The 26529-nt window shown below is 39.5% G+C and overlaps 1 protein-coding gene across 2 annotated transcripts in view; it reads left to right on the top strand.

The window, feature by feature from the left end:
• The window catches only part of LOC109041468 (uncharacterized), an 84396-nt gene that overhangs the window by 6830 nt on the left and 51037 nt on the right, over window positions 1-26529 (top strand). The window contains exon 1 of one of the 2 annotated variants that reach the window (XM_019057832.2): window positions 5685-5895. The exons of the other annotated variant lie outside the window; for it this stretch is intronic. Within the exon in view, the coding sequence (XP_018913377.1) occupies window positions 5877-5895 (19 nt within the window). The 5' untranslated portion in view covers window positions 5685-5876. Of the gene's footprint in view, window positions 1-5684; window positions 5896-26529 lie in introns of those variants that run through there. 2 annotated transcript variants of the gene reach the window in all.

Genomic DNA, 26529 nt, shown 5'->3' with positions numbered 1-26529 from the left:
TTGTAAAGTGAATTTTTCTTTCAAATGACTTTACGCAAAAAAAAGATAATTTTCTCTAATAATTATTTAACAGTTTTTTTTACACATTTCCAGCGTCAAAAATTGCAGTAAATCTTTTAAAATTTGTATAACACTTAATTTAAATCACCTCTTATAAATATGACTTAAAAATACCCAAAAGGCTTTCCTAAAGCACCTGTCCCAACAAATACTAGAATTGTCTTTTTAAAATTTACGAGTTTTTTTTTTTAAAGTTTTTTTTTTTCTTTCATCAGAGTCGTTGCTAGTAGAGTATTACACAATGAGGAGCCTGTAAAAAGCATGTGGGGTCTCCGACATATTTAGAGAGATGAGTGATTTGGGTATCTTTCGCACTAGGAAAAAATTGGCGATTATTTTTTGCCGTTGAAATGTAATTACATCACTTGTAAGTCCTCAAAGGCTCATTTAAAACCTGAAGGCGAGGCAGAATCGCATTTTTCCATCTTTGTTCTGCCTCAGTTGAACCGTTACTGAGACTTACCAGCAAAAAAGTCTTGAATTGTTTTTTACGCCCACTTCGGCCGGCCACGCTCGTCGGGACACCAACGTCGCGTCGCCCCTCTGACGTAAGGGCGTACCTCGATTACCACATGAGCCCCAGAAAGCATAGAGTTACGTGGAAAACTGGGCTCATGTGCAAATCGAGGTACGCCCTTACTTCAGTGGGGCGACGACAATTGATTCGCGCCTTGAATTGGGAATGCTCGGTAGTGCATGGAAACTGTTACCTACGTCTTCTGCAGACCGACTTGAGATGAGAAAACAGGATGATTCATCTGTCTCCAGCTCTGCCAGCTCTATCAGGAACTACGCATTTATTTTGGAATCCCAAAAATGAAAAACGAAAAAGATTCACGTATGTGCACTCAAGGGTTTGATCTTTCGAATCACCTAAGTACGCAGAGTTTTGTAAAATTAACAAACTATGTTGCCAATTCCTCAAAAAATGTTATCTTTCTTTGCCATGAGCCAGTCAATAAGTATATAGACTTCATTTTATAATAGAGATTACTATTTTTTGCTCACTCACAAAATCACCTATATCTCCGAAGGGGAACTAAACAAACACATTTGTTGTTATGAATTGAGCGTTAAGTGGTAGTTTTCGACTGGAACATGTGGTCCATAGGTAATGTTCGTCCTTCAATTTTTTTCAAATATTTTGCTGAGTTTACAAAATGAATAAGACATTGAATATTTTGGGAGTCATCCTTTACGAATTAATACATCAAATTTTCCCATTAATTTTACAGAAACTCATTTTTTTTTACAGGAAACGATTGCCGTGCGTTTCTTCCACCTACAATATTATTGTTTTACTCTGTGGGGGAAAAAAAAAAAAAAAAAAAAAAAAAAAAATTGCATGTGGTTGCTAGATTCTTAGCTGTGCAGTGTGGTCACCTGGAAATCTAGGAGCTATTAGTGGATGTCTGGTATCGCTAACCCATTCGTGTTTTACACATAACCACACGCAGGCGCATGGTCAACATTGCGGAGGTGGCAGCTGTTGCTGACTACCCGCTACAGCCGGAGATGTAGTGACCATTGAATTTGTTTGGTCATACTTTAGTTTTTTTTCAAATTATGCACTGTTGCCGAGAAAAGAGAAACAATGAATCAAAATTCGAAAGGTGAGAAGGATGAATTTTGCGACATTAGTCCTAATTTTGGTTAAAAAAAAGTAAAAAAGAAAGAACGTAGAGCAATAGAGCAATGTTTCATAATTTGAAAAACTATAATGAAAACTTCCTCACTTCAATTCTAAAATTGAAGTGAGGAATGAAGAGAGACTAGTTCAGATAATCGATTAATCGATAATAATTGAAAATCGTAAAAAGTAAGAGGCGCTCGATCAAAAGGAGCGCCTTCAAATAGCAGTATATACAAAAATTTAAACGCGAAGCACGTGTAGTTATCGACCCAGATTTGCAACAGATAAGTAGTCGAATGGAAATGAGTATTTTCACGCTATTGTGCCGCATTTTCTTTCGTGTACGTTTTTTTTAAATTTTTTTTCCTTTTAACGAAATTTTGTTTAAATAAAACGTAACTACTACAAGAATATGTCTTGTATCCACCCACATGACTTAAATAAACTGTATCATTTTATCAGGAAGAAATTACTTTACTTTTGGTCGCGACAATGAGGACAATAGATATTCTAACAGATAGATGGGGCATCCCATCCCATCCACCTATAATCCCATCCCATCCCACCTGTAATCCCATCCCATCCCACCTATAATAGTTACCCAACCTCGTCGTCAATTCTTTCGTTCACAATAACTATCGTTAGATTTACGTTAGCCTATTCAAATTTTGTAATTTTGTCCATTTTGGTCTTATAAAGAACTGTATAGATTTTTGGTTAAATCGAACTTACCGTTTACTTATAAACGGTAATGAACGTAAGAGCCCTGCTTACGCTGTTTTCCACTAATCTGTTTTTATGAAAGTTCCATGCCTTGGTTTCCTGGGTAACCTTTGTTTGCTATCAACTGATGTTTAATTTCAATTTATTTTTTCATTTTTTTTTTCATTTTTTTTCTTTCTTTTTTTTAATAAATCATTGTTAGGTTAGTTCTAATTTTTTTGCTAGCATTTATTCTACCTCCCCCCTCTCCAGCTCATTTCTCTAGCTCCATCACCCTCTCCCCTCAACTGATTTTTCTATCGATTTTATCATTTTTTTATGGCATGCCTTGCTCCCCTACAACCATTTTTTCGGGGTTATAGATATTTTAGCGGCCCCTAGACCCGTGACTCCAGTCACGGGCATTTCGCTAGTTCCTATATAACAACGCCACAGTGCCGGAAAATATTGACGAACCACATGAAATAACACCCCGTAAGAAAAATAATAGTTTGAACATTTGAATCCAGTATTCAAATCAGCTACCGCGTTTTATTTTTCTCGCCAATCTCATTTGAATAGCTTTTGCACTCACTTCCTTTCATGTTTTCGGCAAGCCTAGCGTCGTCGCACGAGACAACGAAATTTAGAAATATCGGAGTCTCAACACTTAGTCTTCATTTTCCCTCTTTCAATTGACCCTTCTCTGAGTCAAGTTAGACCCCGTTTCCACCTTGATGATAATGAGAGTCAAATACTTTTTACGTAGCACCCATGTGAGGCCTCGGTGTCAAGAGTTTGGAATACCCCTCGGAGGGATTTTTTTGTGAGAATTATTAATTTCACTAATTTTTTTTTTCCAAGAAAATTTTAAGAATGATTATTTGGTACAACCGTTAATTTTAAGAATGATTAATTGGTACAACCATGAATTCCAGAACCTTGCAGGATCTATTTTAAAAATCCTCTTCCTTAATCGCGCATGGAGAAATCTAGATAGCCTCAGGCGGAATGCAGGGTAATTTGAACCACATACTGAAGTTTCCACGTTCAACCAAAATTGGCAATGTTAGTAACACCAATCACTCATCGACTATGAAACTGGAAGAGCGTGCCTCTACATTTGAGACTGTGCAGTTTCCCAGTCATATTCGAATTTGTCAAGAGACGAAATTGATTGAATTTTCTTTGCTTTCTCAGGAAAATTCTTTACAATGTTTTTTTTTTTTTTTTTTTTTTTTTTTTTTTTTTTTATGAAAATCACCGTACTGCTGCTCCTGAAAACTAAACTACGAACGGAAATTTTGGAATATTACATTTGAGGTACACAATTTCACGAGGTCGCTATCTGTTACACTGTTTACAGCAGAAAATTATCACGGCGATAAAAAAATTGCTGATCTACCAATTTTGTAGATGAAAAAAGTATCCAACGTATCTCAATGTAGATTTTACAATTAAAGAAATGCTACATTAACTGCCCCCGTGGTTAAATTAGCTTTCCACTATTGTAAAATGTACATTTGAAACATGTCGGACTTATTTTTTTAACAATTTAATTTTTAAATCAGCAATTCTTTTTTCCGTGTTTATTCATACATTATGTTAAATCTGGCATCGATGGATGACTGTATGCCTGCTGCTGCTGCTGTTGTGCGGTGCGACGACACGATGCGGCCGTGGCGGCGCGAGCGGTTCCGCACCGCACAGCGGGAGTTCGATGCCGCCCCCCCCCCCCCCCCCCCCCCCAAGGGAGGCCCACTGCCTGGCCTAGAATGAGCACCATAATTTTATTGACCCCGCTAAATGTGGCTCGAAGTGCTGTAGAGGAAAATCTGCGCTGAACCCAAATCCTCGGATAAGATGACTCCTCATTACGTATTCCAGGTGGGAACTTCATCCGCACGGACAAAGAAATTGGCGCGCCCGTGATGTGAGCGTTGGCAGGGGCATTATGCGGACCGCGTTAAACAGAAAGGAACTAAGCCACATCAGCCATCGTCAAATTGAATTGGGCAATTTATTTTTTACATGAAAACCGTTGTGCGGATTTTCGTACAAATCTCGGTGAATTTTCTCCATGGTACGAAGCAAATAAAAATTTCGGAAAAATTATAGTTTTCCTCGTCAGACTGGGAGGCTATGCCCCCTGACCGCTTTGTGGTCAAACCCCCCGACATGTTAGGCGTTACGCCTTATTCTTCCGATTTCCTATATTTTAGAGTAAGATTTTGGCGACAGCCATGGACAGAACCTGTTACTCGTAAAACAATGATCCTCTTTGAACTTTAACGTTACATTCTTCAATGGCTCAAAAATATAAAAATTTCAAGATAAAAGGGGATTTTGGGGAGGGGGGCTGGAATTTTTCAGGTTAAGATACTTGTTAAAAATTGAACTATTTGACTTAATTTTGTATAGGAGAGTCATTTGTATACATCAACTTGGTAAATATTATCTTACGGACTTTACCTACATCGGAGGTGAATGTGTTGCATGGGTGTAGGAGAAATAAGGAAAAAACTTCCAGGAAAAACAGCTCAGCCCACGAGTAAGAGCGCCCCCTCTGACTTTCATTTGAAGATTTAGTATTTAGTGCGCTCACTATGATTATATAGGGTGTTCTAGACCACCCGTACTATGCGTTTTTCTAGGTCGTGTTCGTGCATGGCTAGGGGCCACGGTCTTGAAGAAAGGTCGACCCCAGAGTATCCGAATTTCGTGGTCCCGAAATCCCCACAGCCCCCGTGAGAGGTAAAAGGGGGGTCATAATCTTGTAAGTTGGGGTTCCTGACTGAACAGTGACTCAATTGCATCAGACTTGAAAAGTACGGAAAAGTACAGGCCATTTTCCGTCCTGGGGCCGAATTTAGATTCTTAGGCGTCAACGCACTTTGAGTAATTTTTTCCGTATCTTTCATGTCTGATGCAGTTAAATCACAGCTTGGTCAAGAACCACGCCTTTTAGGATCATAATCCCCTCAGAACCCCTCAAGGGTGCTGGGGGGGGGGGGGGGGGGTCCGGAAATATGACATTCGTATTCTTTGGGGTCGAGTCCCTCTTCAACCCTGAGATCCCGGACCTCGTCCGACTTGAAACAACCGATAAAAACGTTTGGTACGGTGCCGATCAGGATGTGCGGACAACCAGAGTAGTCCCCGCTAATTTGAAAAGTGGCGCGTCAATTTGTATATTTTGCCGAACGCGGCACTGGAATTGGCGGGAACCAATGGGAGTGGAGGTTTCAACTTGTTTACATTCGCGTTATTTTAGTGATAACAAGTTGTAAACAAACGTGGTTCTTGCTTTATCATCTCGTGAGTGTTTTGAATAAGACCTTAAAATTAAAGTTGCTTGGTGCTATAGATGTTTTGTGTATGTGCTACGTAGTTTTTACTTACCTATCATAATCAAATCTCTCCGAAAAATGTTCAATTTCGGTGTTCCCTTGTTCAATCTCACAGGTCGACGACTCTCCAGATGTGCTCTCTAAGTATCTGTAAGTTCTCATTAATAGTTTACTTCAACTCCTCGTAGTTTCACTAGCATCTTAAAGCTCGACATTATTGTAGGTAGCTCTCAAATTTCAGGAAGCTTCAAATCTTCCATTTTGGTTTGATTATCAGTTTTGCTTAGTTATCACTACAGGGATTTATTGGCATGTTGTTGTGGTCTACCTACCTACTCACTCCAGATGTCTTTTCATGTCAGCATTTCACCAGTTCATACTCTGAGTCGCCTTAAAGGGAGTTTTCACAGCTGAGAAATAAAATACTTCTTGCCTAGGAATAAGACCATGAAAGGTCTCGGTCAAATTCAGAGTCTAACCTATTGAGAAGTGTCCATTAGCGGCTGCGGAAAGTTTGATTCTCCGACAATGATCATGCCTCAGGTGCTGCAGACTCATATCCCTCAAAGATTGATATCAGGATGGAACATCTATTCCTTGAAGCCTTATAGTCTAGGCATTTATTGTTAGAGAAGGAAAACAGGAAAGTTGACCTTGCGTCAGACAGAAAAAAAAGACTAAATGTATTAAGGGCTACCATGATTATTCATATTAAATGTCAAATTCGATAAGTCTTTGACCTATGTATCTCAAATCTACCTATTTTTCCCTCTCTGGGAAGTGCTAACCGCACTGCAGCGTAAAGTTAATCTTCACGGTAAAACCTAATAAAATACCTAAATACCCTGTATATCATAGAGGGTGTTTCAGACCACCGGTACCTAGCTTTTCTCTTAGTTATTTTAGATCAGAGGAAGTCTGAGACTACAATGTCGATAGGGAATCAAAATTTCGTGACCCTGAAGCCCCCTCCGGCCTTTCCCGAGGGAGAGGGGGGGGGGGGAGTCATGACTTAGAAAGTTGGGACTTCTGTTAAAATTTTGGAATTATACGATCAAATTCAGAAAATACGGTAAAATTTACCTCAAATCGCGGTTACCAATAAATTCAAAATCAGACCACTCCTTTTCGAAAGATTAACCACCAGAGGTGGAGGACCAGGCTCCTCCCCCCTCCCCTCCCCCACCACAATTCAATATTGCCGGATTGACGTACCTAAATGCTCAGGAAAAATATGTTTTCATAGGTAATAGGCCAGCAGAAATCCGAATTTCACAGTTGTAAAGCCCTTGAAAAATTTTCTGATGTGATACAAGGGGGCCCTAAACTTAGAAAATTTACCAAGATCCGGGGACCTTCTGTGCCACATTAGAAAATGTTTGGACGGTTTCGGGCCTGTAAATTTGGATTCCTTGTGGTTGATTCCAGAGATCCAGAGTAAAACATCTTTTTCCTGGACCTCGTCGTCAACTCAGTGATATTGATTTCTGCGGATGGAGGCCCTGTCCTCCACTTTTTGGGGTCAATATTTCGAGCAGGAGTGGTCCGATGTTGGATTTCTTGACATCGATTAGGGGCAAAATTTTCTATTTTTCTAAATTTTAAGTCAAAATTTAGACGGGAACCCCAACTTTCAAAGTCACGATCCCCATTTGACACCCCTATCCTCCTAGGTGCGCCGGTGGGGCTTCGGTGCCAAGAATTTTGGATTCTTTGGAGTCGATTCTCTACTTGACTCTTCAGGCTCCGGTTTCATCCGACCTGAAATCACCGAAAATAAACCCGCTATATACGAGTGGTCTGAAACACCCTGTATAACTTGTTAATAATGCAATTCAAATAAGAACCGTGTCATTGTGGCTGATTGTTGTTACTCAACTTTTTTGAGTCAAACCAAGAAAAAAATTGAACCTGAAATTTTATATTCTTTGAAATTCTGGCGGTCGAAGAAAAGGCACGAAGGAAGAATGTTTGTTGGTATTCGATCGCTGTACTGTTGTCAGCCACACACTAATGGACTTACGCAATGATTAACATAACCTTCATTTAAATGCACCCTGTATTTTTCCCATATTTTTCCGCGCCCATGTACGCATTTTATTGGCTTTTCAATGGAATTTTATCCTAAAATCATACGCGCACACACTCACACATTCACAGCCGCAATTGGCGATAACCAAATTATCACACGTATTTGCAAAATACTAAGTCTCCCTATTCCGGAAAACCTCTCCGGCACTTGCTATGAGAGTATAGATTAATTCGACTTTGTTTTGCAACGAGGAATCACTATCCCTGGCTCATATGTAAAAACACCTATCTGCATAAGTAAACTAACGGCGCGTATTTTGTTTGGGTACTGAGCTGGAAAAGTAGCTTCTCGTCAAGGCTCGTTATCCAGGATAAGAATTTTCCAGCGATCATCTGATTGCTTTTTCCAGAGGGATAAAAATAATTTGGGCAGTAAAACTAAAAAATATTCCATTTGAATTTCCTCGTTGAGTTAGAAGAGGTTTTTTCCAAAATTTTCCTCAAAATTTTGGACGATCGTCCGATCGATTTCTGTGCAGACTCCGATCTCTCAATTCCTGAAACTGGTAACGCCAAGAAAATGAATGAAATTAAGGAATGTTTCACAGGAATTTGGGAAGGCCGCTTCCCGATTTGCACACTCCCACTCCCCCCCCCCCTCATTTCCTCATTTTCCCCCTGCAAAATTGGCGGGTGTGGAGAGGAAGTGTTTTTTCAAAACCATGAAAATTCCAGCGATCATGCGAACACTTGCTGTGAAAATTTCAAGTTTGGTTTATGCATGACACTAAGCAATGGTTTCCTGGAATCCTTATAGGTATTCAATTAATATAGAGGGGCTTAAAGGACAAGGCGCGTAAGTGCAGTTTTCCTAAAAAATTGAGATATTCATATAACTGGTTTGAAATTATATACATATAGTGAAAAATTCACAACTACAACCCAACTTTAAATAATCAAAAAGTGAGTTTGAATTTCAGGGTGTCTACAAGTCCAGAATTTCCGGAAAGTCCGGAATTTTTAAGGGCGGCCTGGAAGCACTGTAAAAGTGCGGAAATTCCGCAAAAAGGTCTGGAATTTGTGTTCATTTTTATCATTTTTATTGTAATTTGAGCAAGAAATTCAAATTGTTGGTCTGTTTCGAATTTCGTCAATTGGAGGTACTTAAAAAGTACTGAATTTTTCCGCTGAGGAGTTACTGAATTTCATGGGAATGTACTGAAAAAGCACTGTAAAAGTACTGACTTTTGGCCAGCCTGTTTTAATAGACACTCTGAATTTCCTCTCTGCCAGGAGGCTCCATATAATTTCAAAACTTTAAACACGTATTTCTTGTAATAGCAGAAACGGCTTTTATGCGTCTTGTCCTCCAAGCCTCTTAATTCCCGTTTCAGGCGGTTGAATCCCAGATTTCCCTCCTGGAAATCCATGGCGCGAAAGGGAATCCAGGAATGATTGGCTGGAATCCTGGGAGGGCGATCCCCGTTTTAGAAGGCTAATTCCGTCGGAACCCATTTCGCAACCCACTGACACACTGCGGTAAGACGCAGAGCTCATCGCATGGATGGGAAGCCGTTAAAAATAGACGGAGGATCGTGTTCAGTTACATTCCCTCGGGGGCGCCTGACTCCCGCGACGCCGCCGCCGCCGCCGCCTCATCATGGAAACCAGAAAAATGAGTGAAACTCCGGTCGCCGCAAAAATTAATTTTTCACTCGATTTATTTCTTCCTCTGCCGCGGCCGTTCTTTATTCTCGCACTCGCACGCTCCAGAATCAACATTCTATTTTAACGCGCTCCCCCGCCATGATCGTGGCGCGCTTTGCGACGTATCCATTGAACTACATTTTGCAATTTGGAACTATAAATTCTGAGTCATCTGAAAAAACCTTTATGTGCATAGGGAAACTAATGGCACATACGTTGTTTTTAAACCGGGCCAGAATTTATAGTTCCAAATTGCAAAATGCAGTCCCATTGGTCCACCATTTAAACCTATCGAGAAGGATCGATATACAGGGTGATCGCAGAGTACACCTTAATAATCGATTCTTTGCCGCAGCTTCAAAGGAGAAAATATCGACAATCGATCATTGTGATTTATGGATTGGTGTCATTGAAAACTATGGAAAAGGATCCATGTATCCAGGGTGTTGGCCAAGGACACCTCAATAATCGATTCTTTACCATTGCTTCAAATGGGGAAACATCGATAATCGATCATTCGCGACTCGCCACCGTAGCGGTTCGGGTCCGTTTGTAAAGTAGTCTACGCCGTAGATCGAAATTGTTCACTCTTTCTTCCCCCTCGTGACGCATTTGTAACCAGATGGGTCTGCACCCCCTAGCTACCCCTTTAAAAATACAAAGCCTCGTCCATCTCCCCCTCAAATCAGCGTTGTATGATGAATTTCGTATGATATGTTGCCACCTTGCGTTGATTTTTCATCATAGATATTCGAAAAATCGGCACAGCGCACACATTATAGCGTTACGTAATGCAGCTTTAAACGCCCTCCTTCCTTGGGGTAACGCACCCGTAATGCAGACTCACACATCCCTCCCCCGCAAAGCGTTACGTGTTCATATAGACCCTCCCTCATCAGGCCACTTACTAGGCTGCCTAGTTTTTAGTGACAATAAGGACTGATAAAGAAATTTCTCTGTAAAATTCATAAATGAGGTTTTAAATAGACATTAGCATTTGTTTTTGTTTCCTTGACGAAAGGACGTAACTACATCTTAACGTCACGAAAGTTCAACTCGTAAGTTGTCCTTTCCTATACCAGGTATCTGGGAGCTTGTCTAGGTTTTCAAACTGAGAACTTCACTAGCTTTTCCTCTGGTCAGAGTCCAAAATCAATATAGTATTTTATTGCAATTTCACAGGCGCATTTCTGGAAAATATCGATCTATTTCCAGTTCATTTTTACAACATTGAAGTGGAATTACGTCGCTCGTCAGGGAAAAGGCGATTGAAAAGCTTTCATATCTCTTCAGCAATCTTTAAAAGTTTGCCTTTTCATTTAAGAAAATACAAGTTCTCGCCCATCCATAAAGGCACCTAGGTGTGTAGAGAAACTACTAGCACATACGTTGTTTCTGAAGTGTAAAAAATTCTGGAACGTGAAGGAGTTCCTCATCCAGGAATCGGTAAAGGGGACAACGTTCCCAAAATTCAAATTTGCTTGACTCAACACCACAAATATGCCCTCCAGAGACCTCGCTCGAAGGCCTAGCGAGGCATCGATTTTCCTTTCTGATGGTTGTCATTCCCCATTCGCAAATAGAAGACGCTCGGCTAATAAAATCCGTAAACAATGCGCGCTTCTCTATAACTGGCGACTCATCGCTCTGCTGCGCTCAGCAAAAACCGCGCATGTCCGACGGGAACCGCATGCAGATAGGTCGCTTTTCTCGAGCCAGGCAGAACTACGCCACAACTCCCCACGGCGCGAAAACGTGAAAAAGCACGTGCTTTTTTCGCTCAGGCAAATTAACAGGTATCGGAGCTCGGAAGCAGTCGCGTGTTGTGCTTTGCGATGAATCGATTGATAAGTCATTTAAACCTATGGAAAAGGATCGACTATCGTGGTGTTCGGAACGGTTACCGTAATAATCGATTTTTTACTTTGGCTTCAGGTAAGGTTTCGATATTTGACACCTCGCAGTCATTGCTCGGAGGGTGAGCAATTAGCGCCTGCATAATCAGAGCGCATGCGGCTGAAGAAGCTGATAGTTCAGGATTGTGCAGAAATGTCATCTGATATTATTCGTAGTGTCCGGGAAATCCAGAGTAGCTCGAATCCGTGAAAACTCGTTTATTGGATTTTCATTTTTAGCGATCCAACGAAAGATGAATGAAAAAAAATCGATGTATGGGAAGCGAATGATTTAATCATTTTTTGAAGTAGCCACCTCATGAAGTCATGAGGTGGTGATAGACTTGGATACGACTGCGGCAGAGTTGAGTGATTACTGAAACTCATATTTGAAAATCTGTTCATGACATAACTTCACGTTTATTCTTGTAGTTTTAACGTCCACAAGATTATCTTTTCTTTTTCTTTTTCCTCGCTAATTTTTTACCAAGTACTGAAATTGCCTTCAATAGAAAACTAATAATCGATTTAGTGTTCACCATGAGAGGTTTCTTTTAGTATTTGAGAACATTTTCAAATTATAACATAGTAACGAAGTACACCGTATTTTTGGGCAACTAAGTTTACAATGGGGATGAAAAATGTTTTTGAATCGTAATTTTGATGTCGCTTAACACGATGATTGAAAAGGTTACTGATGAATGTTTACTGATGAAAAACACGAAAATCAGTTAGAATTCCGCCTTTGTTTCTCGGAGTCTGATTTTGGCTTCTCTAAATGTTTTCCATGTGCGCAAAGGAAGTAGAATCTTGATCATCTGCGGTCAATCTATCTACGGTTTTGGCCGATTTGCGACTCTATGGATGAACAATCTTTCTTCGATTTCATTCAATTTCTTCCAAAAGTTGAACATTCCTCAAGGTTATGTTCATTCTAACGCTAACCTGCTGCATATTTTAATAAGTTTCAAGTGAAACTGTGACGTTCCTCTTCTCCTCATAAAGGCCTTTTTCAAACTCAAACCTTAAACTGCAGTTATCGGTAATGACGAAACTAATTTTAACTTGAAATAAATTAAAAATCAACAACATGTCCGAGGAAATCAATATTTTTAATTGTTTTTAACTCTTACTAAAATGCACTTTCAAGTCACAGCCCAAGTTTGTTTAAATGTCCTGACGCAAACAACAAGAGGATCTGGGAGAAATACTGCAATGTTACCGTTATCAACACAAAACTACGCCCTATCTTATCTCTATTCATTCATAATGATGACGTCTATTGTGGGATATAGCTTGACAGCGGAAATCCGTAGAGAAATGTAGGATCACCTATCGGAGGCCACTACCAACCTCAGTTGCATTTTTATGATGCATGGCACGCATAAGATAGGTTCGAAAGAAAGAATTTTCAACCGAATTTTAAAGGTGGCTCCTTGAATTTTCTACTACACAGGTAGTGTGCAAATCTGTTGAAATAGCAGACCAAAGTCAAAATCATTGTCGAGGGAGACAGTCCGGGAGCTCTGACCCTCCTCCTACCTAAGTTCATCTCCCTCGATTTTTAAAGAAAATCCCACCTTTAAATAACCATAGACACTCTTCCCGTGATGTAAAATCTTTAGCAATGTCTATGAAAGAGTCTCTATCTTTAACGACGTTGGGCCCCTTTAGAAAGTTCTCAGCTGACAGCTAATAATGTTTCAATTCATGTTCTTGAAACTTTTCAGTCAAATGTGGCAGACACCTTCCTTACTTTTAATAAATTAAAATATTTTTCCGAAGCAAAATATTCAAAAATGCTATCACAAATAAGCCCTATATTCTGATAGATGTAACCATTCATAATGCTGTTATCGCACACTTTTTCGGAAATTACCTGAGACATTTTTTTTCTGGGAAAAGTCATGTCAAAGTAAAAATTTGATACGCATAAATTTGGAAACATTTTTAAGGATTTTAGTATTACGGCAATGGTGACCGCGCAAGTGACAGGATGCAGTAAATGAAAGCACCCTTGTCAAACTATCTGTTATATCCATTGAATAATTCTTTGCGGAGACTTGAAATTCGGAGGAGCAAAAACTGCGATGGAGTTAATTTTGATAGCGCGAGTGGATGGCTGGATCCAGTTTTCTTGGCAAGTGAGGCCACTCGACCGGTTCTGTTCGTCGGTCGTCGGTGTGGTTGCTCCCTCAAAAATTAGGGAATATGGGTCAAGATCCCGGCGCCAGTTGGACTTACGTATGGCCATTGTTGATAATTAATTAGATGAATGAGTCAATGCTCCTCTGAGCAAAGAATTTTACAACTCAGAGAGCGGTCATCGAGTTGCAGCTTGGATTCCCTCCGAAAGAAATGCAGTGCAACGTATATACTTTCCTCTCTCACCATCGTTAAGTCAGGGTTGCCACAGTCACCAAAAACTGGGAAATGTCAGGGAATTTTACAAAGTCAGGAAAAACCGGGAAATGTCAGGGAAAATGAGGAAAATGTCGAAAATGTCAGGGAAAACCGGGAAATGTCAGGGAAAATGAGGAAAATGTCGAAAATGTCAGGGAAAACCGGGAAATGTCAGGGAAAATGAGGAAAATGTCGAAAATGTCAGGGAAAATTTGTTAAATCTTCTTTATTTGCTTTCTAAAATGGGTTTGAGGCTTTTGAACTACAAATTATACCTGAAAACTATTTTCAATTATGTCTTCGTAACCATTTGCCATGTCTTCAATTGTCAGGGAAATTCACTAAAATGTGTCAGGGAAATATCAGGGAATTTCATTTTCCAAATTCTGTGGCAACCCTGTTAAGTTCATTCCGTCAAAAATTGATGTATCCTTGTCTAGAAAATTTACTTCGAATGTACAGTCTCTCGATTCATATTTTGTAAGTTTTTTTCACACCTTAATTTCGCGCCCGGTTATATTTATTTGGTTTACTTCTTAATCGGACCGTGTTTAGCAGAAAAGAGCCAAGCCACATCAGGTATTTCCAAATTATTTTTTTTACAAGAGAACGTTTGTGCGGATTCATTTGAAAGTTTTGAGGAATTTGTTTCATGCAGAAAATTCACTGAAATTTGCACATAAATCCACACAACCGTTTTCATGTAAAAAAATTTCCCAGTTAAATTTGGCAATAGCTGATGTGGCTTGGATTCTTTCTGCTTAGCGCGGTCCAATAATAGTGTAAGGAAACGCAAGTTTTCTGTTTAGGTAGTAAACATACCGGAGAGCACAAATTATTTAGCATTCAGAAAACACATTATTCACGAACCGTAAATTTTGCTGAACTGATAGACCATACGTAAACCTATTGGCAGGTGTCTTCTTCTTGAAGTTCGCCTTCAATTTCGCCACATAGGCAACAAACTTACCGGGGAGCGCGAATAGTTATCTATTCGAGGAACACGCGATTTCATCGTTCCGCGAGCTATCATTGAATTGATAAACAACGTTGTGAACCGATAAGCAGATATGTTCCTTGGGTGTCTTATTATTATCCAATTTCCGGCATCATACGTCTTTTTTGAAGTTGTATTTTATATTTATACAGGTGTAATAATCACTCAACTTAAAAAACATCGCAATCCGAAAAATATCTTCTCGTGAAGTCGAGTTCACGCAGCCTTTATTTTGTCTTAATTCGTTGTTTTGGGTACATTTGTTCCAATAACAAATTGGTTCTATCGCACAATGAATATGATTCTAGATACTTTAAAGTGATAATTAGTCAACTTTATAAAGTTGATCAAATGCGACCATTAAAATGTAAATAATATACATTGTATAATAATGTACATATATGTATGTAATGTAGATGTTGTGTATAATGTAAATGGTAATATAATAAACATCAGTAAATAGAGAGGTAAGAAGAATTAATTTAATACTTTAAATCAGGAAGTTGAGAGCAATTAAATTGATTTCAAGACAAAACATGCTATTTTTATTCAACAAAAGGATGGAAAGTAATCCTTGAATGTAAATAAAATGCCAGGAGATGAAAGATTTACGCAACATATTTAAAAAATTTTGTGAGTTCTTTCCAGTGTCCCTCTCTAACTTTTGGGAGCCCTCCAAACCGCCCCTCACGGGGTGCCTAAGTATATCTCGAAACAGTTTGAAAAATGAATGAATCCGGCACTGGAACTAATGAATGACTCACATGACTTGCATAACAAACTGAAAAGCCGGGGGGTTTCTTTCCCATGGGCGTATTGAAATATTATAACATCATTTCTACCGTTTATTCCTCACAGCTACGTAATTCATGTGCTAATTGCAAGTACAAGAGATAAAGAAAGACGTATCGGTATTACGTGCACATATTAATTTTTTACGACAAATTCGCGCTTGAAATATCTAAATAACCAGGAGCGGAAGTGCTGCAGGAACTCCAGCGGAATGTTTCAACGTTTCTGCCAGCTGGAAAAAAAAGTCTAAATTCTAAATAGACAAGAAAATCATAGGTATCACAAAAAAAGTACATTTTACACAGACATCATCACTTAGCTTTACAAAGTGTTCACTTTCATTCTTCGAAGCTTTCATTTTTAAATGTTTTTTCTTGTTTTTTTTTCCGTAAAAATGAATATTTCGAGATTTGAAATATTTCAGTGATGTTATGACTTATCTCTTTTCAATAATTGAATCAAAAATAAAATGAAACTCACAGTCACAATGAGTCTGATATTGAAACCTGTGACGCAACCATTACTCAGGTAAATTAGTTTTCGTGTTCGTTCACTCGTCTTAGCATTACGTCATCATTTTTCTTCGCTTTAAGAGAGAAAAAAAACATACATTGCCGAAGCAAAAAAGAAGTGTCATCGCCAAATATACCTGCTTCTACAGATGAAAATTAGAGAATAAGTGCTCGTCCGACACAAACCTGAGGGATGGGTAATGGACACTAAGTCCTGTGCATTCCCCTTATCACCGAGTAACACAGTGACAGATTTTCATCGCTAAGTCTTTTTTTTTTTTATTTTTTTTAAGGGAAAAAAAACTGACTGAGGGAAATATCGGTATTAATATGTTTCTGTGACCCCTAGGGCAGGCTTCGTGGCCTCTCTGACTCTCCGACTGACCGTAGTGAATTAGTAAGCTTTGCTGTTGTTTTTTTTTTTTTTTTGTTTAGTATTTTTCTCATACTGAAAAGAAAAAGAGCGCCGGAGCTTTGTGACCTTGAATATTAATTGATCTTGAATGAAGTCGCAGGTTGTGCTGATCTATTGGCTATAAATACCACAAAGAATAATACAAACAACAGTTGACGCCTCACTTGGAAAGTTTATTCTGTTTTTTTCTTTTTCCAAGAAGTTATCCAGTCTGACTGCCTATAATCAAGGGGCTCTTGCACTTGTTTTTCCAATAACGATTATCTTAAAGTTACGTTGTTTCTATGTTGATCACTTTGGTTAACTATCACTCGCTTTTTTAGCGTTTCCTCTAATTTCTGATAAGAGGAATGCATACCATTTTCTGTCTTCTTATTACTACTAATTTTAATTACCAGCCTATGGAAAAGTCCTCATTGTTCCTGTGACTTACCGATTCACGAATTTTGCCCTTATTTCTTAAAGATCACTTTAGCGTTGTCAACTTTATTTTTTTTTCACTCGAATGATTGTTTTCCAAGGCTCCTAAAGACAACGTCCAATTTTCTCATGCTTGGAAGTTGTTTGTGAGATTATAGAAGCTAAGGCTCTGGTGATTGGTGGTTTTGCTTTTCGATGTATCTATATATCGCGATCGATCGTACCCAGATTGCATTATTGCGCCAAAGCCAAGAATTCACCTTAAGGTGACCCGTCCAGCCCTCTGACGTAGTCGAGCTGGCATGCCACATATCGCATATTGGTTAGGTCAAAAATCTCGGCAAATTTTGAATTTTTAGCCAATAAAAGGACGATAGCCCCTGCGGCCTGCGCATGAGCCCAAAGAATCATTTTAAACCAAGAAATTGTCAAAATTTAGAGAACTGAAAACAGAATTCTGTTTGAAAAAAAACATCGCATTTGATACAGAAATCGATAACTGTATCGGGTGCGAGGTTTTTCTCCGAACAGGATTCTGCTTTCATTTCCCTATATTTTGCCAATTTCTTGGTTTAGAGCGATTCTTCGGGCTCATGCGTCGGAGGGGCTATTCTGCCGCGCTAAGAAAGAACGCCGCATAAGCCTTTTGATGTTGCCACGTATCCTTCCACAAAAAACTGAATTTTCTAGGAAAATTCTGAATATTTTTTCCCAAAATTTCCAGACAATTTTGTACGCAATTCATTCCAAAATATCTGACAATTTCGAGGGAATATGCGCATGGATGTTGTCAAAAATACGTGTTTTATCGAGGGAAATTTGGCAACTCTCAAATGTTCGCACGGCGCGCGGCGTTCTTCCTTAGCACGGCAGTATTGTCCCTATTGGGTAAAAATTCAAAATCAGCCGAAATTTTTGAGCTTATCGATGCGATATATCGCATGGCAGTTGGACCACGTCTGAGAGCTTGGCAAATCACCCGAATTTCTGAAAGTCGGGAGGACCAGCTGTGGTGACGGCGGTTACACGAGCACTCTCCCATCCCGGCGGCTGCGGCGGCGGCGGCGGCGGAGGTGAGCAGCCTTGATCCGGTGTCGTCGGGCGTCGTTGAAAGGCGTCGCGGCGCGGCGCGGCGTCGCGCGGAGGTCGATGGAACCCGGGCACCACGGCCAATGAGACTCGCACCGGTTGATCCCGACCCCATTTCGCATGAGCCGGAAATCCAAGCATTTCCTCCTCGCGCTCTGCTACGGTTTTTTTATAATCGTTGACCCTTCGGAAGGTTCCCTAGCATCACGTACGAGAAGACCTCTGCTCGGCTTCGTCCATGTCCTGCCTCGAGGCGGTGCCGTCCGTCGCGCACTTGAAAATCATAGGCTCCTTCGGCGCCCAGGAAATGCAGTCGGCGCCGCCCGTTGCTATTCAACGCGCAATTGTCGAATCCTCTGAAAAAATCCCTATTTCGAATTCAAAACTCCGGCCCTGGAACCCGTACTCACGGGCTAATCTTGTGATACATCATTAGAAAGAGCATTAAAAACTAAGAATTTTGGCGCAAACCGCAAATCAATATCTTAATTTTTGACCGAGTTATGATAGGTCAAAGGTCAAATTTGACCTACTTTCAAAAAATCATATCTCCGGTTCAAATTATCGCAAAGAAAAAAATAAAACGGGAAAATTTACCAAATTGTAAGCACTTTCAAGTAATAATCACAGAAATTACTTCAAACTAATTTTAAGGGGGGTTTCGGACCCCCAAAAACGTCATTTTAAAGGTCATAAGATATTCTCGCGAAATGAGCCAATTTCTCCTTACTTTTCCTCAACATTATCTTAGTAAGTTCAAAATTAGTTCAAAATTGCGTTTTCAAGTCCCCAAATTTCGAGCAAAGTTCAAAAAACGAAATTTAAGGTAATTCAATTCAACCATTTAAATTTCATTTTTTTTTAAAACTTTGTTCAAAATTTGGGGACTTGAAAACGCAATTTTGAACTAATTTTGAACTTACTAAGATAATGTTGAGGAAAAGTAAGGAGAAATTGGCTCATTTCGCGAGAATATCTTATGACCTTTAAAATGACGTTTTTGGGGGTCCGAAACCCCCCTTAAAATTAGTTTGAAGTAATTTCTGTGATTATTACTTGAAAGTGCTTACAATTTGGTAAATTTTCCCGTTTTATTTTTTTCTTTGCGATAATTTGAACCGGAGATATGATTTTTTGAAAGTAGGTCAAATTTGACCTTTGACCTATCATAACTCGGTCAAAAATTAAGATATTGATTTGCGGTTTGCGCCAAAATTCTTAGTTTTTAATGCTCTTTCTAATGATGTATCACAAGATAGGGGTCACTATTTGAAAAAAAAAAGTTGGGGGCCCCCGCGCCCCCCCTGAGGGGGGGACAAAAATTTTGACCCCCCTAGAAGATGGACCCCTTTAAGATAGAAACATTCCCAAAGTTTCGTTTTTCTATCTCTAACCGTTCAAAAGTTACGAGGGGGGGTACGGACTTTTTATAGACCAGAGTCCCTTTTTCTGAGAGTTAAGACAACCGCCCCTCACGGAGTCACAAACGGGAATAAAGATCACACAAATTAATAGTTCTTCGTAATCTTTGATCGGCTCATTCTCAAATTCCTTTCTCCGTTCCTTCTCTCATTCCGTTTGTTCCTTGCCGAACCCGTAATTCCTCGGTCCATTCCAGATTATAATCTTTGCAATTGGTGAAAATGTAATCATTATTCCCGTTTGTGACACTGTGGAGGCCTAAAATACGGGAACCAATTAGAAATGGATTCACATTGCCTTAACTTTCAGTATAAAGGGACTCTAATATAGACATTCTGTCCGCACTCCGGGCTCAGAGGCCGAAAGTTTCGATCGTAGCACCCGTAGCAGTCGAAGCTACGGCTCAAGCACACAGAACTTTCGGCCTATGAACCCGGAACGGACGTTATGTCTATGTAGCCCATAACTCTATTTTCAGTGTGATTCTGAAGATTGGGAAGTCGATCGATTGATTGCTATACCGGATAAAAGTGTGACAATCCCAACGATACTCCTGGCTGAGTTTGGTGCCAGTTATGAGAGAAGTAGCACCAACCAGAGGCATGGTTGATCCAACCGCACTCTCGGCTGACTCAACCTTACCTCTGCCTGGTGCAACTTCTCTTATAACTGGCGCCAGAATCAGCCTCAGGATTATTGTTGGGATTGTGATAATTTTTTCCCGTATAATAATTGGTGTTTTTATATAATCACAGAATTACGTTTTCATGATTTAATCGTGTAATTTAGCGAATATGAATCAGATCCGTACAGACGTCAAATTTATACGCCAGTATTAGGGCCAGTTCAAGTATCACGTAGCGCACTTTTCCCAATTTTTACCCCTCCCCCTCCCCTCTTGTAATGCACCTGTAACGCTACCCTACACCTCTCCTCTTTTGAATTGCGTAAAACTGGCCTTACCACCCCCCCCCCCTCCGATTTTAAAACAAAATCGGGGGCGGCAAGGGCGAAATTTTCAACTTTTTGCACGTTTTTGTCTAAGTCTCCCCTCCCTCCCCCCGGCTCGGATTTGTTACGTAACATTTGGCTTGACCCCCCTCCCCCACTGTAACGTACCGTCACGCTGGCTCAAATCCCCCCTTCTGAGTGTGTTACGTAATACTTGAACGGTCCCTCATCGGAAAACACGGCGCACGGCATGCGGCATCGCCCTCCTCGGTAGTGCAAACACTGGATTCTTCTTCTTTGGTTTCACTAAATGAAATACAGTCTCTGGTTCATCCGTAAAAAGAATTATGTACACAGCAAAACTAATGGTACATACGTCGTTCCTAAACTGGGCCAGAAATAGTTCTGAATTGCGAATTAAATGTAGCACATTTGTGTTATACGATTTGTGTGTTATGGAGCAGTCAGTGTAAATGTGTATTGTGCGCACATATTACCATTTATGAAACTGCGGTGGAGAGGACAGTAATTTGACAAGAACGGTTGATGACGTCATACACCTTGTTTTTCGATTGGACGATATCCCCATTAATATTGGACGTGGAAACTTGGCGTTTGAACTGATCACGTTATTTTTGGCTAGTCTACGAGCTTGAAACATCAAAACACGAGTCTGTTACCAGCAACTACTTTCAGAGCTATGCCAATGGCAGTCATGTAATAAAAGTCCTCGTGTTAGCTAAAACCCCCCGCACGACAAAATGACTCGAATGATTGAAAGAAAACAACAACAAATGGAATAGTACAAACTAATAAGTAATAACGCTTCGGAAACACTCCGACTCAATCTCATAGGTTGATACAGGGGATTTAATACAACTATTTTATCGTCAGAGTAGCGCGGGGTTGCAGCAGAGTGAAATGGAGGCTAAATCTGTAGGCGAAGAGCTTCCTTAGCAGGTTAGACAACGAAACCTAGAGTGGAACTTGATAGTGAAATTTTTATGGCTGTACTCGTTAGCGGGCGTCATGACACGTGGATGAGTATTAATACCTGTAAAGGAGGATGTAAAAATCCTAGACGAAGATTCGCCTCACCCCCAAGATGTCTTGTGTCCACCCGGTGCTTTCTATGAAGATGATGACAAGACATGGGGGGGAGTGAATTTATTGATCATATTCAATGCAGTCGCCACAATCGCCATAGAGTACATAGAGTCATAATGTAAGCGGGTGAGCTGGCGCCTCTTTTAAGCATTTTCCAGATCCCGAATTCCGAGACTCCTGTGTGACGCCGGGTCACTTTTTCGATACATAATCGATTGTTTGCGATACACGGGTACCCGGCCATCCGATGTAAACAAAGAAGATAGGAATCACCACGTATCCCACACCGCCATTTTGGATCGAACATGTATCGAAAAAGTGACCCGAACTCGGCGCACACCGGGCTCGGAACTCGTCGAGCAGAACATGGCGCCAGCTCTCCCACTTACATTACGACTCTACGTACTCTACAACAAACGCTTCCGATTGTATTGGATCCAACCAATAAAAAATGACTACCAAAACCTCAAATAGAAATAATCCTCAAAATATGGCATCCAATTCTATGATTACCAGAAATTCTATGAGTGTAAGTGCAAACGTAGGCGTAGGTGTGGCGAGTTGCGTAACTCGAGTTAAAATTTTTCAGGATGATATCACAATGAACGGTTGAAATTAAACTCCAATTTATTTGTTTTTCATGGTCAATTGTGCTTTAGGCCTACTCTAATGAATTCAAGTCCAATAGACAAATGCATTTTCGCCGTTAAAAGTTCATTCGAAAAAACATCGCTGAGAATTTTTACACCAAATTCCATCAAACGATTGTTTTATCAAACAAGTGGTGGTGCTTAGTGACCTTTCTTTGATGTATCATTCAAACCTTTAAATTTTATCGAATCTTTTTTTAAATTTGACTTTCCTCATTAAAACATTTTACGAGCATGCATGACTTTGAGGGTCATAAACAGTGGAAGCAAATAAAACAGAAACTTTGGGAATGTTCCTATCTCAAAGGGGACCATCTTTTGAGGGGGTCAAAATTTTGGTCCCCCCCTCAGGGGGGGACAGGGGCCCCCCAACTTTTTTTTTTCAAATAGCAACCCCTATCTTGTGATACCTCATTCGAAAGAGCATAAAAAATTAAGAATTTTGGCGCAAACCGCAGATCAATATCTCAATTTTTGACCGAGTTATGATAGGTCAAAGGTCAAATTTGACCTATTTTCAAAAAATCATAACTCCGGTTCAAATTATCGTAAAGAAAAAAATAAAACGGGAAAATTTACCAAATTGTGTTCGCTTTTACGTAAAAATTGCAGAAATCACTTCGATTTAATTTTAAGGGGGGGCTCGGACCCCCAAATACGTCAATTCAAAGGTCATTCAATTTTCCTGCGAAATAAGCCAATTTCCTCTGGATTTGCCTCCACATTATCTCAGTAAGGTCAAAATCAGTTCAACATTACGTTGGCAAGTCCCCAAATTTCGGGATAAGTTAAAAAAACGAAATTTAAGGTGATTAAATTTGACCGTTTAAATTTCGTTTTTTTAACTTATCCCGAAATTTGGGGACTTGCCAACGTAATGTTGAACTGATTTTGACCTTACTGAGATAATGTGGAGGCAAATCCAGAGGAAATTGGCTTATTTCGCAGGAAAATTGAATGACCTTTGAATTGACGTATTTGGGGGTCCGAGCCCCCCCTTAAAATTAAATCGAAGTGATTTCTGCAATTTTTACGTAAAAGCGAACACAATTTGGTAAATTTTCCCGTTTTATTTTTTTCTTTACGATAATTTGAACCGGAGTTATGATTTTTTGAAAATAGGTCAAATTTGACCTTTGACCTATCATAACTCGGTCAAAAATTGAGATATTGATCTGCGGTTTGCGCCAAAATTCTTAATTTTTTATGCTCTTTCGAATGAGGTATCACAAGATAGGGGTTGCTATTTGAAAAAAAAAAGTTGGGGGGCCCCTGTCCCCCCCTGAGGGGGGGACCAAAATTTTGACCCCCTCAAAAGATGGTCCCCTTTGAGATAGGAACATTCCCAAAGTTTCATTTCCTTAGCTCAATTCGTTCAAAAGTTAGAGGGGGGGTCGGGGACTTTTCGCTCACCCTGTATAGCTCTTAACTGCTGTTAAAAGTAATAATGAAAACCTGAAGTCTGAGCACTTGTAATGATAAGAGAATATCTGAAAAATTCATGTGAAGCTCTAACAAGTTGAAAGTTCAAAAGACATTTTAATGCCGCCCTTTACTCTTTCGTTTATGATACCGCATAGGCGCAATCAACGAATGTTTTTTTTTTTTACTTCATTGCTTTTCCACTTTCCTATAAAGAACTAGCTAAAAATCTAAACAAATCATTATGTTTTATTCTGATATGATTAGCAAAGATTTTACGTGTCTTGACAACAATCTCAAATTCGACATTTTTTAAGGATGATAAACAAATAGCAAAAAAATCCTCTCAACCGATAATAGTAGGTACATCTCGATGACGAAATTCAAGAATTTCGAGATATTTTTTGGGGTCCAACAGTTCAAATTCAGAATTGTTTCCAATTTTCAAAAATTTTATACATGAAAATAGCCTGCTTCCGAGCTCTGCAGTATGAATTAATCCTCACAAATTGAATGAGAAGCCAAAGTAACAAGATTTATGATTCCTAGAAAACTAGATTTGCTCAGCCTAATCAGAAAAAATCAAGGGTTGGATAAAATAGCTGAGCTCAAAGCGCTGAGACAAAACGTACGAGGTTAAATATTGATCCAAAGTTAAAGAAGCATATTGTAGGATAAAAACCGATCTCTCGAATTTATTTCTTGTATTTCCCTTAGCATTCTTGACCAGGATTGCGAAAGGCAGCTGGTTTTACTTGTGTAGAATATGTATATGAATATATTTTCGTCGTACTTCCCCGACAAAATTTTCCGAACTGTATATTCGTCGAACGATAGAGTGAATTATGATGCAGAGCTGAAGAAGGAGGCACGATAGCTGCTGAATTTAGATGAATATCAGCATGGAAGCCTGCGACTATTTGCCACCCGTATACACTATTACCATCGGCTTTAGAAAATTCTGATAAGCATACATATTGGCTATTTTGACCAAAATTCAAACAATAATGGACCATTGACGAGACGATACATTATTTCGATGAAATAATTCTGTATTATTCCTACAGACATCTCCAATGTAGTGAAAAATCAAGGTCCCAAAAATTGTGGAGCACGTCCCTTAGCTATTACCTTTTGGCGTTGCTCCACATTTCCCATCCTAAAAATTTATCGGAAAATTGTTCGGTGATCCAAGATGGCTAAACTCAACCAATCAACCATCTTGCTTTAACAGATTATGTAGAACACATACCATATTCTATTCATTAAGTAATTGAAAAACTAATCATTTGTTTGACGATATTCATGATTTTCTCTTTTATTTCTATCAGCAAAATATTTTGTCAAAATTCCAGGCAGTAAAGTTTGTTTCCTCTCAACCAAATAAAACAGGAGCAAAAACTTCGGAAGGCCTTAATCTAGATATGGAATAGTGTAGCCATCGATATTAATTATTACAGCAAATTAAGAGGTTCATTATTAAAGGAGTTGAGTAAAATTTGTGCGATTTCGAGGAACAAACGTTGAGATTTTATTAAAATCCCTCAGGTTTGCACAATGAACTTAAGAACTCCACCGCTTACCGCGAGATAAAAACTGAACTTTCCGACTCTTCTTTTTCTGTAACGTTTACCGCGAGAGAGCTTTAAGTGTTCGGAATGATTCATGATTCATGACTTAAAATGTCGCTCAACTCCTTCTTGCGTAATACCTTCCGAACACCTTCTTGTTTTGCCCTTGAGGTTTCGTGGGATTAAAATTCAAGTTTGCATCTCCAGCTTGATGCAAGCTTGAGTACAAACAAACTGAGCAGTCAAAAATTGATCAGAGTAACATATTTACACTGGAGGCTTCTGCAAATTTGAAAATGCATTTCTGAATACAAAGCTTCATAAAGTGTGTTTAGCTCGTGAATTCTATTTCCTTGTGCTGAGTGTGCTTTTAAATCAATACTAATCATTATCTGTGTTAATTTTTGTTCCAGGTAAGCAAGCATCTGATCGTCTTTTATTATACATTTATACTCAACGCACCTTCATTCTGTAAGTACGCTTCTTTCCTATAGAAAGACCAATTTTGAAACTGAAACAGAGCCTTGAAAGGATCCGAGAGGGAACCTGTTTTTCTAAAAAAGAAATCCTAATCCATTTTTCTTTTTTAAAGAGAGGAAAAGAATAGGCAATGACATTAATTGCATCATTTTTCACCTACATAATTAATCCATCCTTTTTGTTTCAATGCTAAGCAAAACTGCATCAGCAATCAGGGCCGGATTTGCCTACTTGCCACCCATGGGCCGCCTGTCTTTTGCCGCCCCCTTCTCATTCGTATTGAAACATCAATAAAAACCATCAAGCAAACGTGCCAGGGGGGGAGGGGTGCATAAGACGCGTTTACTCGTGTTGAACACATTTTTGGGGATGCCCTGTCAACATTACTAGGAAAAGTTAAGTTTTGTAAACCTATCTCTGTGTGGACAAGGCCTTCCATTCATAAAAAATGAACGAAAAAATTATGAAAGAACAAACATGAATGTGGTTTAATGATTTTAACTTCCGCCGCCGCACAGTGCGGCCCTCTGTGGACAAAAGTCAAAAATTCACAACTCGACATCTGAATATTTTTTTCGGAATTTGTCATCCTAAAGATATTTCTGACTCACTATGATGGTTCATTTTCAAATTTTCCGCTCAAAACTACCTCAAATGTGGGTAGAAAGTGGGCAGTAAATAGGTCGGGAATCACTGCGGTTCGTAAGAAATACACGGGAAAAAGACGTCAACTTCAAATGGAGATTTCTCGCTTGAAACGCAAAATGCTCTGAGTGGTTGACATTTTCTTAATCCTCAGATATCCAACTTCAATTCTACGAAAAAGATATTGCGACTTTTTGCGACTATCAGAGATATTTGAAGTTAAAGTTTGGGTGTTTCACGTTGCTTTTACATTGTTAACACAGGGCTGATTCGAG

Source organism: Bemisia tabaci, chromosome 8, assembly GCF_918797505.1.
Source record: "Bemisia tabaci chromosome 8, PGI_BMITA_v3".
In the NCBI taxonomy this organism is placed as follows: Eukaryota; Metazoa; Arthropoda; class Insecta; order Hemiptera; family Aleyrodidae; genus Bemisia; species Bemisia tabaci.
Note: the sequence above shows the minus strand (reverse complement) of the source record. Positions and strands in the feature narration are given on the sequence as shown.